Source organism: Acanthochromis polyacanthus, chromosome 9 (assembly GCF_021347895.1).
Source record: "Acanthochromis polyacanthus isolate Apoly-LR-REF ecotype Palm Island chromosome 9, KAUST_Apoly_ChrSc, whole genome shotgun sequence".
NCBI classification, from domain to species: Eukaryota; Metazoa; Chordata; class Actinopteri; family Pomacentridae; genus Acanthochromis; species Acanthochromis polyacanthus.
Window position 1 is genome coordinate 30,702,976 of NC_067121.1, and position 14,403 is coordinate 30,717,378.

General features: G+C 40.8%; 1 protein-coding gene across 2 annotated transcripts in view; it reads left to right on the forward strand.

Moving 5' to 3' along the window:
* Positions 1–14,403, forward strand: part of LOC110964699 (uncharacterized) — a 59,301-nt gene that overhangs the window by 38,459 nt on the left and 6,439 nt on the right. For both annotated transcript variants that reach the window (XM_051953987.1, XM_051953986.1), the window contains exons 57-68: positions 2,867–3,013; positions 3,142–3,255; positions 3,349–3,465; positions 3,547–3,705; positions 4,635–4,796; positions 6,461–6,623; positions 6,714–6,901; positions 7,503–7,595; positions 7,693–7,897; positions 9,554–9,741; positions 10,296–10,393; positions 11,030–11,214. In XM_051953987.1, the coding sequence (XP_051809947.1) occupies positions 2,867–3,013; positions 3,142–3,255; positions 3,349–3,465; positions 3,547–3,705; positions 4,635–4,796; positions 6,461–6,623; positions 6,714–6,901; positions 7,503–7,595; positions 7,693–7,897; positions 9,554–9,741; positions 10,296–10,393; positions 11,030–11,214 (1,819 nt within the window). The remainder of the gene's footprint in view (positions 1–2,866; positions 3,014–3,141; positions 3,256–3,348; positions 3,466–3,546; positions 3,706–4,634; positions 4,797–6,460; positions 6,624–6,713; positions 6,902–7,502; positions 7,596–7,692; positions 7,898–9,553; positions 9,742–10,295; positions 10,394–11,029; positions 11,215–14,403) is intronic.

Sequence of the window (14,403 nt, forward strand, 5' to 3'; positions counted from 1 at the left end):
TAGCCCTGCGACAGACTGGCGACCTGTCCTGGGTGTCCCCTGCCTTCGCCCGAGTTAGCTGGGATAGGCTCCGGCTCCCCCCGCGACCCTAATGAGGATAAAGCGGTGTATAGAGGATGGATGGATGGATGATTGGGATCAGGCTGTGACAAGAGGAGCTGAATTCAAGAGAAAATGGTCAAGATGTCATAGAGACATAAGCAGACAGAAGAGATCTCATGTTGAATTTTCCTTTCCTCTTAATCATGCATAGATGAACAAATTGTTCTAATTTACCTTCATAAATCTGAATTTAAATGGCATTTCCTCCCTAAGCTACCTGCAATAAAAGAGGTGTTATATCAAAAATAAGCAAAGTTTTAGATCTGTAAATATAATCATGTCCATACCAGGAACTTCTGGTTTGTCTTGTGGAAAATTACAGCAACTGTTTGATGTCAGTGGTAAATTTAATATGGTGTAGAATATGAGGAGAAACAGAGTTCATTTGGGCTCTTAAAGGAAAAACACGACTGGAACATCTTTATGTAGTGACATGAAAGTCAGTGTAAATAGGTCTATGACTCCCTCAGCACTGTGATGCCATCATGCTCACATTACTTTAAAGTTTCTTGCCTCTTCCTTTGAGTAGGACCGCAGAAAATGACAAATCTACCGACAATTCACGTTTTACATTTTAGATTTTGGTGAAGCAAACATGTACACACGTGGACAAAATTGTTGGTACCCCTCAGTTAAAGAAGGAAAAACCCACAATTCTCACTGAAATCACTTGAAACTCACAAAAGTAACAATAAATAAAAATTTATTGAAAATTAAATAATCAAAATCAGCCATCACTTTTGAATTGTTGATTAACATAATTATTTAAAAAAACAAACTAATGAAATAGGGCTGGACAAAAATGATGGTACCCATAACTTAATATTTTGTTGCACAACCTTTTGAGGCAATCACTGCAATTAAACGATTTCTGTATTTGTCAATGAGCGTTCTGCAGCTGTCAACAGGTATTTTGGCCCACTCCTCATGAGCAAACAGCTCCAGTTGTCTCAGGTTTGATGGATGTCTTCTCCAAATGGCATGTTTCAGCTCCTTCCACATATGTTCAATGGGATTCAGATCTGGGCTCATAGAAGGCCACTTTAGAATAGTCCAACGCTTTTCTCTCAGCCATTCTTGGGTGTTTTTGGCTGTGTGTTTTGGATCGTTGTCCTGTTGGAAGACCCATGACCTGCGACTGAGACCAAGCTTTCTGACACTAGGCAGCACATTTCTCTCCAGAATGCCTTGATAGTCTTCAGATTTCATCGTACCTTGCACACTTTCAAGACACCCTGTGCCAGATGCAGCAAAGCAGCCCCAAAACATTACTGAGCCTCCTCCATGTTTCACCGTAGGGACAGTGTTCTTTTCTTCGTATGCTTGGTTTTTGAGTCTATGAACATAGAGTTGATGTGCCTTACCAAAAAGCTCCAGTTTGGTCTCATCTGTCCAAAGGACATTCTCCCAGAAGCTTTGTGGCTTGTCAACATGCATTTTTGCAAATTCCAGTCTGGCTTTTTTATGAGTTTTTTTCAGCAGTGGTGTCCTCCTTGGTCGTCTCCCATGAAGTCCACTTTGGCTCAAACAACGACGAACGGTGCGATCTGACACTGATGTACCTTGGCCTTGGAGTTCACCTTTAATTTCTTTGGAGGTTGCTCTGGGCTCTTTGGATACAATTCCAACGATCCGTCTCTTCAATTTGTCATCAATTTTCCTCTTGCGGCCACGTCCAGGGAGGTTGGCTACTGTCCCGTGGGTCTTGAACTTCTGAATAATATGAGCCACTGTTGTCACAGGAACTTCAAGCTGTTTAGAGATGGTCTTATAGCCTTTACCTTTAAGATGTTTGTCTATCATTTTTTTTCGGATGTCCTGGGACAATTCTCTCCTTCGCTTTCTGTTGTCCATGTTCAGTGTGGTACACACCTTTTCACCAAACAGCAGGGTGACTACTTGTCTCCCTTTAAATAGGCAGACTGACTGATTATGAGTTTGGAAACACCTGTGATGTCAATTAAATGACACACCTGAGTTAATCATGTCACTCTGGTCAAATAGTTTTCAATCTTTTATAGAGGTACCATCATTTTTGTCCAGGCCTCTTTCATTAGTTTGTTTTTTTAAATAATTATGTTAATCAACAATTCAAAAGTAATGGCTGTTTTTGATTATTTAATTTTCAATAAATTTTTATTTATTGTTACTTTTGTGAGTTTCAAGTGATTTCAGTGAGAATTGTGGGTTTTTCCTTCTTTAACTGAGGGGTACCAACAATTTTGTCCACGTGTGTAAGTTAAAAAATGGAAACTTTAATTTGAGTTTAAATCAAATGATTTAAGCATTTCTGACCTAAAACAGTGGCATTAATATTACGTGTTAACTTAATTAGAATAAACTTGTTTAATTTACATGGCACCAAAAGAAGTAATTAAATTTGATCCAATAATTTTTTTAAACATTTTTTTAGCATGACCCATACTCTTAAGCTCTTATGTAATACAAACATGCTGATCTCCACAGATGGTAAACATTAAACCTGTAAGCATAAATGCATCAGCATTTAATAAGCAAATAGATGATTAACAAATAAATAAACGGCACCTTATGAGCTTACGACTGAGTTTGTTTTCACAGTTGCAGATGACTTTACATAGGCGTTCATAATGATTTTAACTATCCAGACTGTGCTGCTTGAAGCTGATCTGCATCTGATAAAGAAGTCTCAGTAAAACTCACCTATGAAAAAGCTTCATCAAAAGCCCAGTGCGTCAACGTCTGTTTTGATTTCACTTCTGCTTCTGATTTCTGTTGTCTGAAGGTCAAAGCTCTCAGTTTGTGGAGTCGCTCCGAGGAGACGAATGAGACGAAGCTGGAGCTGAAACAGCCTTTTTCCTCCACACTCAGTCAGCTGTCACTGCACACACTGACTCACAACTCACAGAGGGAACAACACAGCAGCCACCAGGTGCACAAAGAAGTTCACAGTGCCACTTTGTAGCACATTTACTTATTTTTTGCACACATCTAATCTCTGCATTTTTTTTCTCTTTTATGTTTCTGTGTTATTTTGTGTGTCTGTGTGTGTGCATGCAGACTCATCTGTCCTGGGAGAGTGCAGTTCCTGTCAACGTCTCCCTGAGCCTGAACAAACAGTGGCAGACCAACTCCAGCAGGGGGCAGGCGTGTGTTCTGCTGTCAGCACAGCGGGTCAGTGGATCCTCAGTATTTCCAAAATATTCATGAAACAAAAGTAGAAAACATGCATTTTGGAGCATCTGGTTTCTTCATCTGTTTGTGTAGATGGAAGTGTCCTCTGTTAAAGGTTGTGTGTCAGTGGGTCAGGAGGGAAACTCGTATATGCAGAATGCAGAGTTAAGATGGGACCACAGGAGTGTCAAACAAGCCATGAAGTACCAGGTAATCTGAATGGAAAGATGGCTCATTTCCACAATTAATGGGTGACGTTTTAGAATAAATCTCTCTTTGTGTTGTTTCTAGAAAGGCCCGCGGGGACTGCACAGCCTTCAGGTTAATGTCGGCCTGGACAGAGTTTCTCCTGTGCCTTGTTCTTCACACACACTTCTGGCAAAGGTTCAGACCAACCTGAGGGACCGTGTGGAGCACACTGTGCTGCTGGGCCTCTGCCCCCCACAGCCTGTGAGTCCACACTGTGTTTCTTTGTGGGGATTATAAACCCAGCTGAATATCAGATTCCAATATATATATACAAGTACATCTCATATAATTAGAATATGATAGAAAAAGTACATTTTTTTTTCATTAGACATTGCTCAAAATGAACACTGTTTATATTGTAGATTCATTGCACACAAAATTAAATATCGCAATCCTGTATTGGTTTTATCTTCCATCTCTAACTCTGAAAACTGTGTCATGTATCCTCTGTCGATACATGGTCGGAGCTTCCTTTGCTCACATTATTGCAGCAATGTGGTGTGGCGTGGAGGCAGTCAGCCTGTGGCACTGCTGAGGGGTAATATAAGTTGCCTTGGTAGCTCTTTATTGTTGGGTCTGGTTCATCCCATTCTCCTTTTGACAGTATGCCACTGATTTTCTATGGAGGTCAGGGTTAGTTTTGGGAGTGTGGGTAGCCTTGACAACCAATGAACACTGAAGGATAAATGCTGAGTAATCCTCTTTTAAATAAACACCGAGAAAACTTAAATTAACAAAAGTATTTCAGCAAAGTTAGTGTACTATTGTAAGTCTTGACAGCAACATTTTCTGTTATTCCTTTTTGTTACTAATAATCGACTTCAGCTCGGAAAACAATCTTACTGACTGACTTCTCTATGGCAGTTCTGAAAGGTGTTTAACTCTAAATATGTAAAAATCAGACTGTTTGTCTGTTTGTAGTTACCCTGAGCGTCATTAACATTGCCCCTGGAAGAAAATGTCCTGTTCCAATAATTAGTGCTTTGTGGTCTCGCAGCCTTTAGCGATTTCCTAATTGTGTGACGCTAGCTCTTTTCCTCTTCTAACTTGAACGACCTCATTATCCAGGCTTGTCCAAAGATCTCTGTTCTACTTGTTTACTTTCCTAAGCCGCTCTGTGTTTGTCTCAGACTCTGTCGTGGTCGGGGTCCCACAGGGTGAACTCAGGAGAGGAGATGTTTTACACTCGCTCTCGCCTTTCGGTGACGGGACGACCGAACCAGTGCAGCTTCACCTTCGCCATCACCAACTCGTCCACCGCTCAGAGGACCAACATGACTCTGTTCTCTGAGGTGAAGAAAGACCACACGGTGTATGTTCGAAAATACAACAATAGAAACACTCTAATTGGAGCTAATTGGAGGACAGTGAAAGTGACACATTTTGGCTGTCCCTCTCTTCTCTGACAGGATGTTGAGGGATAATGTTTGGGTTAAGATTATACTAAGGTTAGGGTCAGATTTAAAGCTGTTTCACTGTCATATCTGTGCAGCCAATATAAACCTGGAGGCATTGAAAACTAGCTATCCCAGCTTTGTCCTGCAGTACCACCTAAATGTACTTCTAATGCTCACTAATTGTGATATTTTTACATTAAATTTTGTAAATTGGTGCCAAAAAAATAAACATTTGTCCCAAACTGCTGGACAGTTGCTTCACACGAGACAGCAAGAAGTTACTGCATCAAACCAAGACTTAATGCCACAAAACCCCTAATAAAAACACAACAATACTTTTTTAACCCTCGTGTCGTCCTGCGGGTCAGAATTGACCCGTTTGAAAATGTGGGAAAAAATATATTTTCACAGTAAAACTTCTGATGTCCACATTTTCAACATTTTTGGGAAATCTTTGAACATTTTTTGGTGGAAAAATAGAAATGTTAAAAATGTTTCTCAAGAACATTCACAAAAAAATCAACCAAAATCCAGAGAGTTTCGCTGGATTTTAGTTGATTTTTTTGTGAATGTTCTTAAAGAAATTTTTAGAAGTTTTATGGATATCTATGTAATCACTTTAGATATTTTTAAGATTTTTTTAGAGATTTCTAATCATTTTTTGAAAATTTTTACAAGAATTTTCTTGCCAAATTTGGGGATTTTTTTTAAAAAATAAAACTTTCAAGGGAATTTTTTAAGGAATTATTGGAATTTTCTTCCTGACTGTTTTGCAAATTTTCAGACATTTGGGCATTTTTTGCTGAATTTTTGGATTTTTTTCAGACAAGGAAACAATATTTTTTGGTACCTGTAAATGAGGACAACAGGAGGGTTGAACATCAGCAGTAATAGGAAGCTGTCAGCTGCACTAACTAAAATACTGTCCTTGTAATTTACTTGTCTCCATTTTGTGCTATTTTATGCTTCCACTCCACTCCATTACAGAGTCAAATGTTGTATTTCTGCTCCAGTACATTTATCTACTTATTTTTACATGTACTTGTAATGAGATATTCCGCAGTGAGTAATATACCAAGCTGCTAAAGTTCAACACATCGTTAAAGATTACATCAGTGGTTTCCGAATGTTTCCCAACTACAGCGTGCAGTTGGGGTCACATTTCAGAAGTTTAAGCAGTATTAATGGCTCTACAGCGTATTTTCCTCTCTGAATTTCTCATCTGGTTTCAATAAATGCTCAAAAGCTCCAGTACCTCAGCTAAAATTAAAAACTAGGAAGCAGTCCCAAAACCATAAAAAAGATTTGTCTGTCAGACCTTTTTCTCTCCAGTTTCCTCTCTCTTTCTTAGAATCTGCTGCCCTGGCTGGAAAACTGGATAGAAAGTAGTTTAAACTGACTCCACCTGCAACACTAACACTAACATGCTGCTGATACTCTGATGCTTGACTATTAATAGTCTAATCATGTCATATTTAATAATATATCAGTCAGAGGGGTCAAATTAGAACTTTTTTTGCTTTAATACTTTATTTAAGTTTAAGCATGTGTGTTTGCAGTCCAGGATGGGTAACTGGAGTGTGAAGGTTGGAGGTAATGCCTTGTCTTGGCCCCGAGGCTCAGGTCTCCAGGTTCAGGCCACACTGGACCACAGAGAGAAGATCTGGCTGAACGGGACAGTAGAGGGACAATGTGTTCAGACCACAGCCGGCTATGTGAACGGTAAATACACAAGAGTCTATGCAACACTTACAATATGCCCCAAAACATCACATTCAATGATGATGAGGACGTTTGTCTGTTTATGCGCAGGTCCAGACCACAGAGAGGATCTCACTGTAGCAGCATGTGTGGGATCTGATCACACTTTAAAGCTGGATGTGCAGAAAAGAGACGGCAGCAGCGTGTCTGAACCTCTGGCCAGCGTGTCTCTGGGAGCAGAAAATCAGAGGCTGATGCTGAGAGCGAGCGGCTGTTTGGAGAGTTTAGCTGCAGCGGAGGTATCATCAGTACCATCAAAGCTTTTATCACTTTTAGCTTCACTACAGCGTGGCACTTTTTAAACCTCCTGTTGTCCTCGTTTACGGTCATCAAAAAATATTGTTTCCTTGTCTGAAAAAAATCCAAAAAGAATTCCAGCAAAAGAATTCCCCAAATTTCTGAAAGTTTGCAAAACCTTCAGGAAGAAAATTCCAAATGTTTCCCTTAAAAGTTTCATTTCAAAAAAATATCCCCCAAATTTGGCAAGAAAATACTTGCAAATATTGTCAAAAAATGAGTAAAAATCTTTAAAAAGAAATTTAAAAAATAAAAAAAAATCCTAAAAATATGATGACATATCAGTAAAACTTCTACTATTTTCTTTAAGAACACTGTAGCAGCATGGATTCGCTGGATTTTAGTTGATTTTTTGTGAATTTTCTGAAGAAACATTTTTAACATTTCTTTTTTCCACCAAAAAATGTTCAAATGTTTCCCAAAAATGTTGAAAATGTGGACATCAGAAGTTTCACTGTGAAAGTATTTTTTTCTCCACATTTTCAAACTTTAAACCGGGGCAGGACGACACGAGAGTTAAGTCTGTTTCGGTTTGTTTTGCAGGAGCGAGTTCACTATTTGAGCTCTCGGATTCAGAAGAAACTTCTAGAGAGAATCAAGACATTACAGCATCTTCTCACAGAATTTAGACGACAGGTAACTGCAACACACAAACCAGGACACGTCATGCTTATCAATAATAAAAGAATCTGTGCAGTTTTTAATGCTGTGATCACGTCTGTTTTGTCTCCAGTCCAGAGACAGCCAGCTGCTCCAGGAGTTGAGCGCTGTGCCTCTTCATGTGTCACAGCGAGTTGAGGCTCTGCTGATGAACAGAAACAGAGGTTTGTTGGCTGTCTGGCAGAGCAGCTCCTTGCGTCACGTCTTGACCGACAGCCTGCCTCGTGTCCTGAGTCTGCTGCAGCACGCCTCGCTGCTGGGACAGCAGGAACTGAGGAGTGAGTGCTGACAGACGACGCTAGCCAGCTTGGAAGCGGATCTGATCAATCGATCAAAAACCTATCAAAATGTATTTATAGAGCAGAAGACCAAAGTGCTTTCCATCAGCATGATAATATAAAACAATAGAATTTGGTTACTGTAAAACCATAAAAAACAGAAAACCATAAAACCAAAATGCAGCACAGAAGAATCAGTAACATATAAATAAGACATTTTGGGACGACATTAAAAACAGTGCTAGGAATCACAAGGCTTTTATTATCTTATGTTAAAAGAACAAACTAAAGGAGCCACTTTTCCTGCGCCACCATTTCCCACAGTTTGATCCTCTTCTTTTTTTTAAGGTACAAATATATCAGCTGCTACATCAGCATCAGTGCCAGAACTGTGTACTGATGTTGAGCGGATGCAGTAAGTTCCATTGCTAGGAATAAGCTTGTGCCCTTTAGTTTTAAAGTGAGGGAAATACAATGAGTCTCTGTCTTTTTTCATTTCTTTGGCAGAAATCTAATTTCGGCAAGAGACAAAATCATAAACTTATTATATGAAACATTACAAACATCTCTCCCGTCTCATTTTATTACTTATATAGACTATCTGGCCAAAAAAGAAAAGTTTCCACCTGGATTTAACTTATCAAATTGATAAGATCCTTCCATTGGGTAATTACTGCAGTGATAAACGTGTTTCGGCTGCAACAACTTATTTAACCCTAGCTGATGCAGTGAGGAGCTTCTCATTTCTTAAACAACCACGTCAGAAGACATAGTATCCTGTGGTCATGGAAAGGATGTTAATCTGTTTCAGAAGGTCAAATTATTGGCCTGCATCCAGCAAAGAAAACAACTAAGGAGATTTCTGAAACTACTAGAATCAGGTTAAGAACCGTCCAATGTATTATTAAAACCTGAAGGATAGTGGAGAACCCTCATCTTCAAGGGACAAATGTGGTCTGATGGGTCCAGATTTACCCTGTTCCAAAGTGATGGGGTATTAGGGTAAGAAGAGAGGCAGAAGAAGTGATACATCTGTAGGGTTTAGGGTTATGGTCTGGGGTTGGTCAGGTTCAGCAACATTATGTCCCAAAGAACGAGGTCTGCTGACTACCTGAATATCCTGAATGACCAGGTCTTTCCATCAAAGGAGTTTTTCTTCCCTGATGGCATGGTCATATTCCAAGATGACGATGCCAGGATTCATGGAGCTCACATAGTGAATGAGTGGATCAGGGAGAATGAGACGTCATTTTCACACATGGATTAGCCTCCACAGAGTCCAGACCTCAGCCCCATTGAGAATCTTTGTGATGTTCTGGAGAAGACTTTGTGCAGCAGCCCGACTCTTCCATCATCAATAAAAGATTTTGGTGAAAAATGAATGCTTCTCTGGACAGAAATAAATGCTGTGACATTGTAGAAGCTTATTGAAACGATGCCACAGCGAATGAGTGCTGTACTCAAAGCTAAAGGCAGTCCAACAAAATATTAGAGTGTGTGGCTTTTTTTTTGGCCGGGCAGTGTATTTTTGTATAATTCATATATTTTCCAACACGATCATAGACGTTTTATTTTGTTCGGTGAAAATGTTCACTTCTTACTCTGGTTCTCTCTGTGAAAACTGATCCCAGATGTTGCTGTTCACTCTATTCTCAGGGCCTCTAGCCACTCTGGCAGGTGTGTACCAGGATTTGAAGGGCCAGCGGCTGGAGGCCATGTGGAGGGAGGCCGTGCTGTCGTGGGCTGACGGGGTAGTGGAGCTTCTGCCTGTTCTGCTGGAGAACCCTCATCTGAGGCCGCTGTCACAGGCTGGAGTCACCACAGTCAGCGTCGCCTTGGACCTGGTAAGGAAACTGATGCCTGTTATAGTTTTGTGCACACGATTGTCCCAGCTATGGCTGTGTTTCTGGACTGCTTTGGGTATGTTTTGTGCATATTTAACTTAGATGAGTTCTTATCCTGGATTTAAGGATTCTGTGGGAACACCTTATCCAAGTAGCTGCTTATTATCTGCCATGTTTGCTGGTGTGTCATGAACTCAAGCCACATCATACATGTAGATTATGATCTACATATGCAGTGAATAAAAGTAACGAATTCAGCAAATTGAGAGGCTAAATCCAGTAATGTTGAGCTACGTATGGAAATGAAGAGTCACACTTGCACTGGTGTTAGAATCAACCTGATAGTTGAAGTCAGTTTACAGATCACATGGGTGGAAATGCTCTAAACAGTGAGTTCATGTCTCCTACTGTCCTCCCCCGACATTTCCTATCGCTCTTCAACATGTTGGACAATGGAAGTCAAAGATCTGACTCCAAGCCATCATACTAATGTGTATTAAGATGATGTAACAGTCTTCATTAGTGTGCATTAATGGTTTTCCTGTGTCTGTCAGGCAGGCCAGCATACCTACCAGTGGATTGAGACCCGGCTGGCCACGGCTCTGTCTGGAGTCAGGAAGCGACTCGCCTCTGTCTACAAATTCTCCCCGGGGTACCGCAAATATCTGAGACCTGCATGATGAAAAGCTGTCCACACCCAGAGCAGGGATCTATTCTTCATTATGTTATCTTAAGTTCAGCCCCCAGTAAGAGCTGCCCAGACTAGGATGCATTTAGAGAGTGTTTTTCAAAAGGATTTCAGTGAATTTATTTTGGTTAACTCTAAGTTCATGTTGAAATACTGTTCAGACAGGACGCCATGTCAGATTTGAATATCACAACATTCAACGAAATACAGTATGAATGACGATAACAAGGAGCTGGCTTTGTTTTTAAAAGGAGGAGGAGGTGATTTGTAGGTTTGGAGAGTCTTGTGGACAGGCGCTAATTTAGACTTAAGAATGAAAGTCAGGGAACAGTGGACAGAAAAAAGGGTTTGTGTATCATCGGCTCTGCTCCTGCCTGAACCTCCACAAAGCTCCAATCACTGACATGCTTTTGGAACTAAAATGATATATAATTTAGATGTTCTGACATACAGCTAGACACGTTTTAGATGTCAAGAAGGTCCAGAGGAAACAAAGAGTTGCGTAACATTTAAGTGAAATGACCACATGTTGAGTCTGAGCAAAACACATAACTGAAAATTATTTGTGATTTTAGTTCAAATTGTGTTGTTTTTTTCTAGGGAATGTTCAGCCATCGTGTCAGTGCCGATGCCACCGCTTCCCTGGTCCAGGATGGCTGGAGCTGGGCTGATGGAGGTTCTTCTAGAGGAGTGGCTCCTGAAGCCTCTGCTGAGCGTCGCCTCTGTGAGACCCACGGCCGAACTCTATCGTCTCAAGAGGAAAATCATGGACAGCCCATTTGCACGTAAGCTGGAGAGGGTTGGTTTTACAGGTTTATTGCTGTGTTGTGAATAAGAACTCAGCTTCCTCCTGGATTTGTTATCGTCCATCTGTCTTCTTAGAGATTCAGTAGAAAGCAACAGGATTTGTCTTTTTTTGGTTCTTCAAGTCGTTTCACCTCTAATCCAAGAGGCTCTGTCAGTTCTAATTAGCAGAACTGATGGGAAATTACAGATATGCACTCACTGGCCACTTTATTAGGTACACCCTGCTGGTAAAAAATTGGACGCCCTTTTGCCTTCAGGACTGCATTAATTCTTCGTATCAAACTTTCAACAAGGTTTTGGAAACATTCCTCAGATTTTGGTCCATTTTAAAATGATATAATCACACAGTTGCTGTAGATTTGTCGGCTGCACGTCCATGACGCCAATCTCCGTTCCACCACATCCCAATGATGCTCTGTTGGATTGAGATCTGGTGACTGTGGAGGCCATTGGAGTACAGTGAATTCATTGTCATGTTCAAGAAACCAGTCTGAGATGATTTGAGCTTTGTGACGAGGTGCATTATCCTGCTGGAAGTACCCAGATAGCAAACTATGGGTGAATCAATGTTGAATCTATGTTGAGACCTAACGTCGAAATTATACAGAAAGCGCAAGGTTGATAAAATGTTGAGTCAATGTTTGCTTTTCAACCATAAATCACACTTTACCCAGATAGCAAAAGATGTTAAATCAATGTTGAATTAGGGTTAAGAAGGTTGAATTGTGGTTACGGTTGAAGATTGATGGATGGATCAACGTTGATTCAACAACATTTTGTCAACATTGAAGTTTGTGTTTAAAAGATACCATTGAATCTACATTGTATTTTGGTTTAATTAAAATGTTTGACAGGTCAATGTTTAATTAATGTTGAATCTATGTTTGCAAACATGTAATCTATGTAAGCAAACGTTGACTCAACATTTTATCAACCTTGCGCTTTCTGTATAATTTCGACGTTAGGTCTCAACATAGATTCAACATTGATTCACCCATAGTTTGCTATCTGGGTATCCATCAGAAGATGGTCCATTGTGGTCATAAAGGGATGGATGTGGCTAGCATCAGTAGTCAGGTTGACTGTGGTCTTTAAACAATGCTCAGTTGGTACGAAGGAGCCCAAAGTTTGCCAAGAAAATATCCCCCACACCATTACACCACTAGCAGCCTGAACTGTTGATACATGGCAGGATGGATCCATGCTTTCATGTTTACGCCAAATTCTAAATGTTGCAGCTGAAATGAAGACTCAAGACATCAGGCCATGTTTTTCCAATCTTCTAATGTCTAATTTTGGTAAAACTGTGTGAACTGTAGCCTCAGTTTGCTGATCTTAGCTGACAGGAGTGGTGCCCGCTGTGTTCTTCTGCTGCCCTGTAGTCCGTCTTCTTCAACCTTGTGCTGTGCGTAAAGAGATGTATTCTGCATTCCTTGGTTGTTAATGACTGGTTATTTGAGTTACTGTTGCCTTTCTATCATCTCCAACCAGTCTGCCCATGCTCCTATGATGTCTCGCATCAGCAAGGCATTTTCATCCACACACCTGCTGCTCACTGGATATTTTCTCTTTTTCGGCTCATTCTCAGTAAATCCAATGAGACAGCTGTGCGTGAAAATCTCAGTAGATCCTCAGTTTGTGAAATACTCAGACCAGCCTGTCTGGCACCAACAACCATGTCATGTTCAAAGTCAATTAAATCCCCTTTCTTCCACATTCTGATGCTCGGTTTGAACTTCAGCAGGTTGTCTTCACCACGTCTACATGTCTAAAGGCACTGAGTTGCTGCCATGTGATTGGGTGATTAGCTATTTCTGTTAATAAAGTCCAATAAAGTGGACAGTTTGTGTATATTGTCACCCCCAGCTCACATAGCTAATGGTCCATTAACAGCAGTATAAACACAGTCTTATGTAACAAGACCTATAGAAACAGGAGCCGACAGTTTATCTGTGTCTAAATGATGAGGAATGTTCTTTTTAGGTAGCAATGCTCACATTTTGGACAGAGAAGAAAAATGGTTTCAAGGAGGAGTAAAAGAAGCCCTCTGTTAAACTGGAAAAGACATTTGTAATCACAGAGGGAGTCTACACCACTTATCAGGTACTGAGAATGCAGTCCTGACATCACTCCCCAGGCAGCTTCTCAAAACATTTACACTTTGCCTGACCCTGCAGCTTAACTACCAACACGCTAACTTTCAAGCATGTAATCTGAGGGTGAGAATACATATTTAAGACTCATCATCAGTCAGTCAGAACTGAGGAAGCCTCTTGGGTGAAGGTGAAACGTCTTCAAAAAACAGAAAAGAGAAGTCAAGTTGCTTTCATCTGCAGCAATTACCAGAATTTGTATGACTAAGAATCTCTAAAGATATGTCCCTCTTAGACAAAACAAAATCTTAAATGTTGCAAAGACAGCCTAAGTAAACACAAAATAGTAGACAGTAAAATGGCTATCTGGTGCCTAATTCACAGATGATTGAATTTGCCAGACTTGTGCCACCTTTAGCAGCAACAACTGCCATCAAACCCTTCAGATAACTGGAGATCAGTCTCTAACACCATTGTGGTGGAACTTTGGCTCACTTTTCTTTGCTGGAAAGATCTTAGTGCTGCTACATTGAAAGGTTTATTTCAGCATCTCAATGGGGATCAGGTGCAGATTTTGCCTAGGCTGCTCCAAAGCTTTCATTTTATTCCATTTGAGCCATTTGAAATTCGGCCCCCCCCTCCCTACCGTTCAAGGAACGCTCCAGCAAAGTTCGGGCGGTGTGACCGGGCCTTTACAAACTGTTTAACTTGTGTTCTAGAGCACATTCTCCTAAAAACTTCACAGTGTGTTGGGGTAAAAATTCAATGAGCCTTTTAATGTTCTTCTGGGTCAGCAGCTGTTCTCGCCTTGGGTGACCATACGTCCTCTTTTGCCCGGACATGTCCTCTTTTGAGAGGCTGTCCGCCCTGTCCGGCCGGCGTTTATAGAGTCCTTCAAATGTCCGGGTTTTTGATCATGCCTAGCTTGAGCGCGTCACAGACCAGTGTATTTATCATTCACGTTGAATGGTTCCTTTGGAAACACGCTCTGAGAGGCGGAGTTTGAGCCGAACCCCGGATCACAAAGCAGTACAGAGGCGCTTCACCAATGACGTGTGCGCTTCACACTCACTC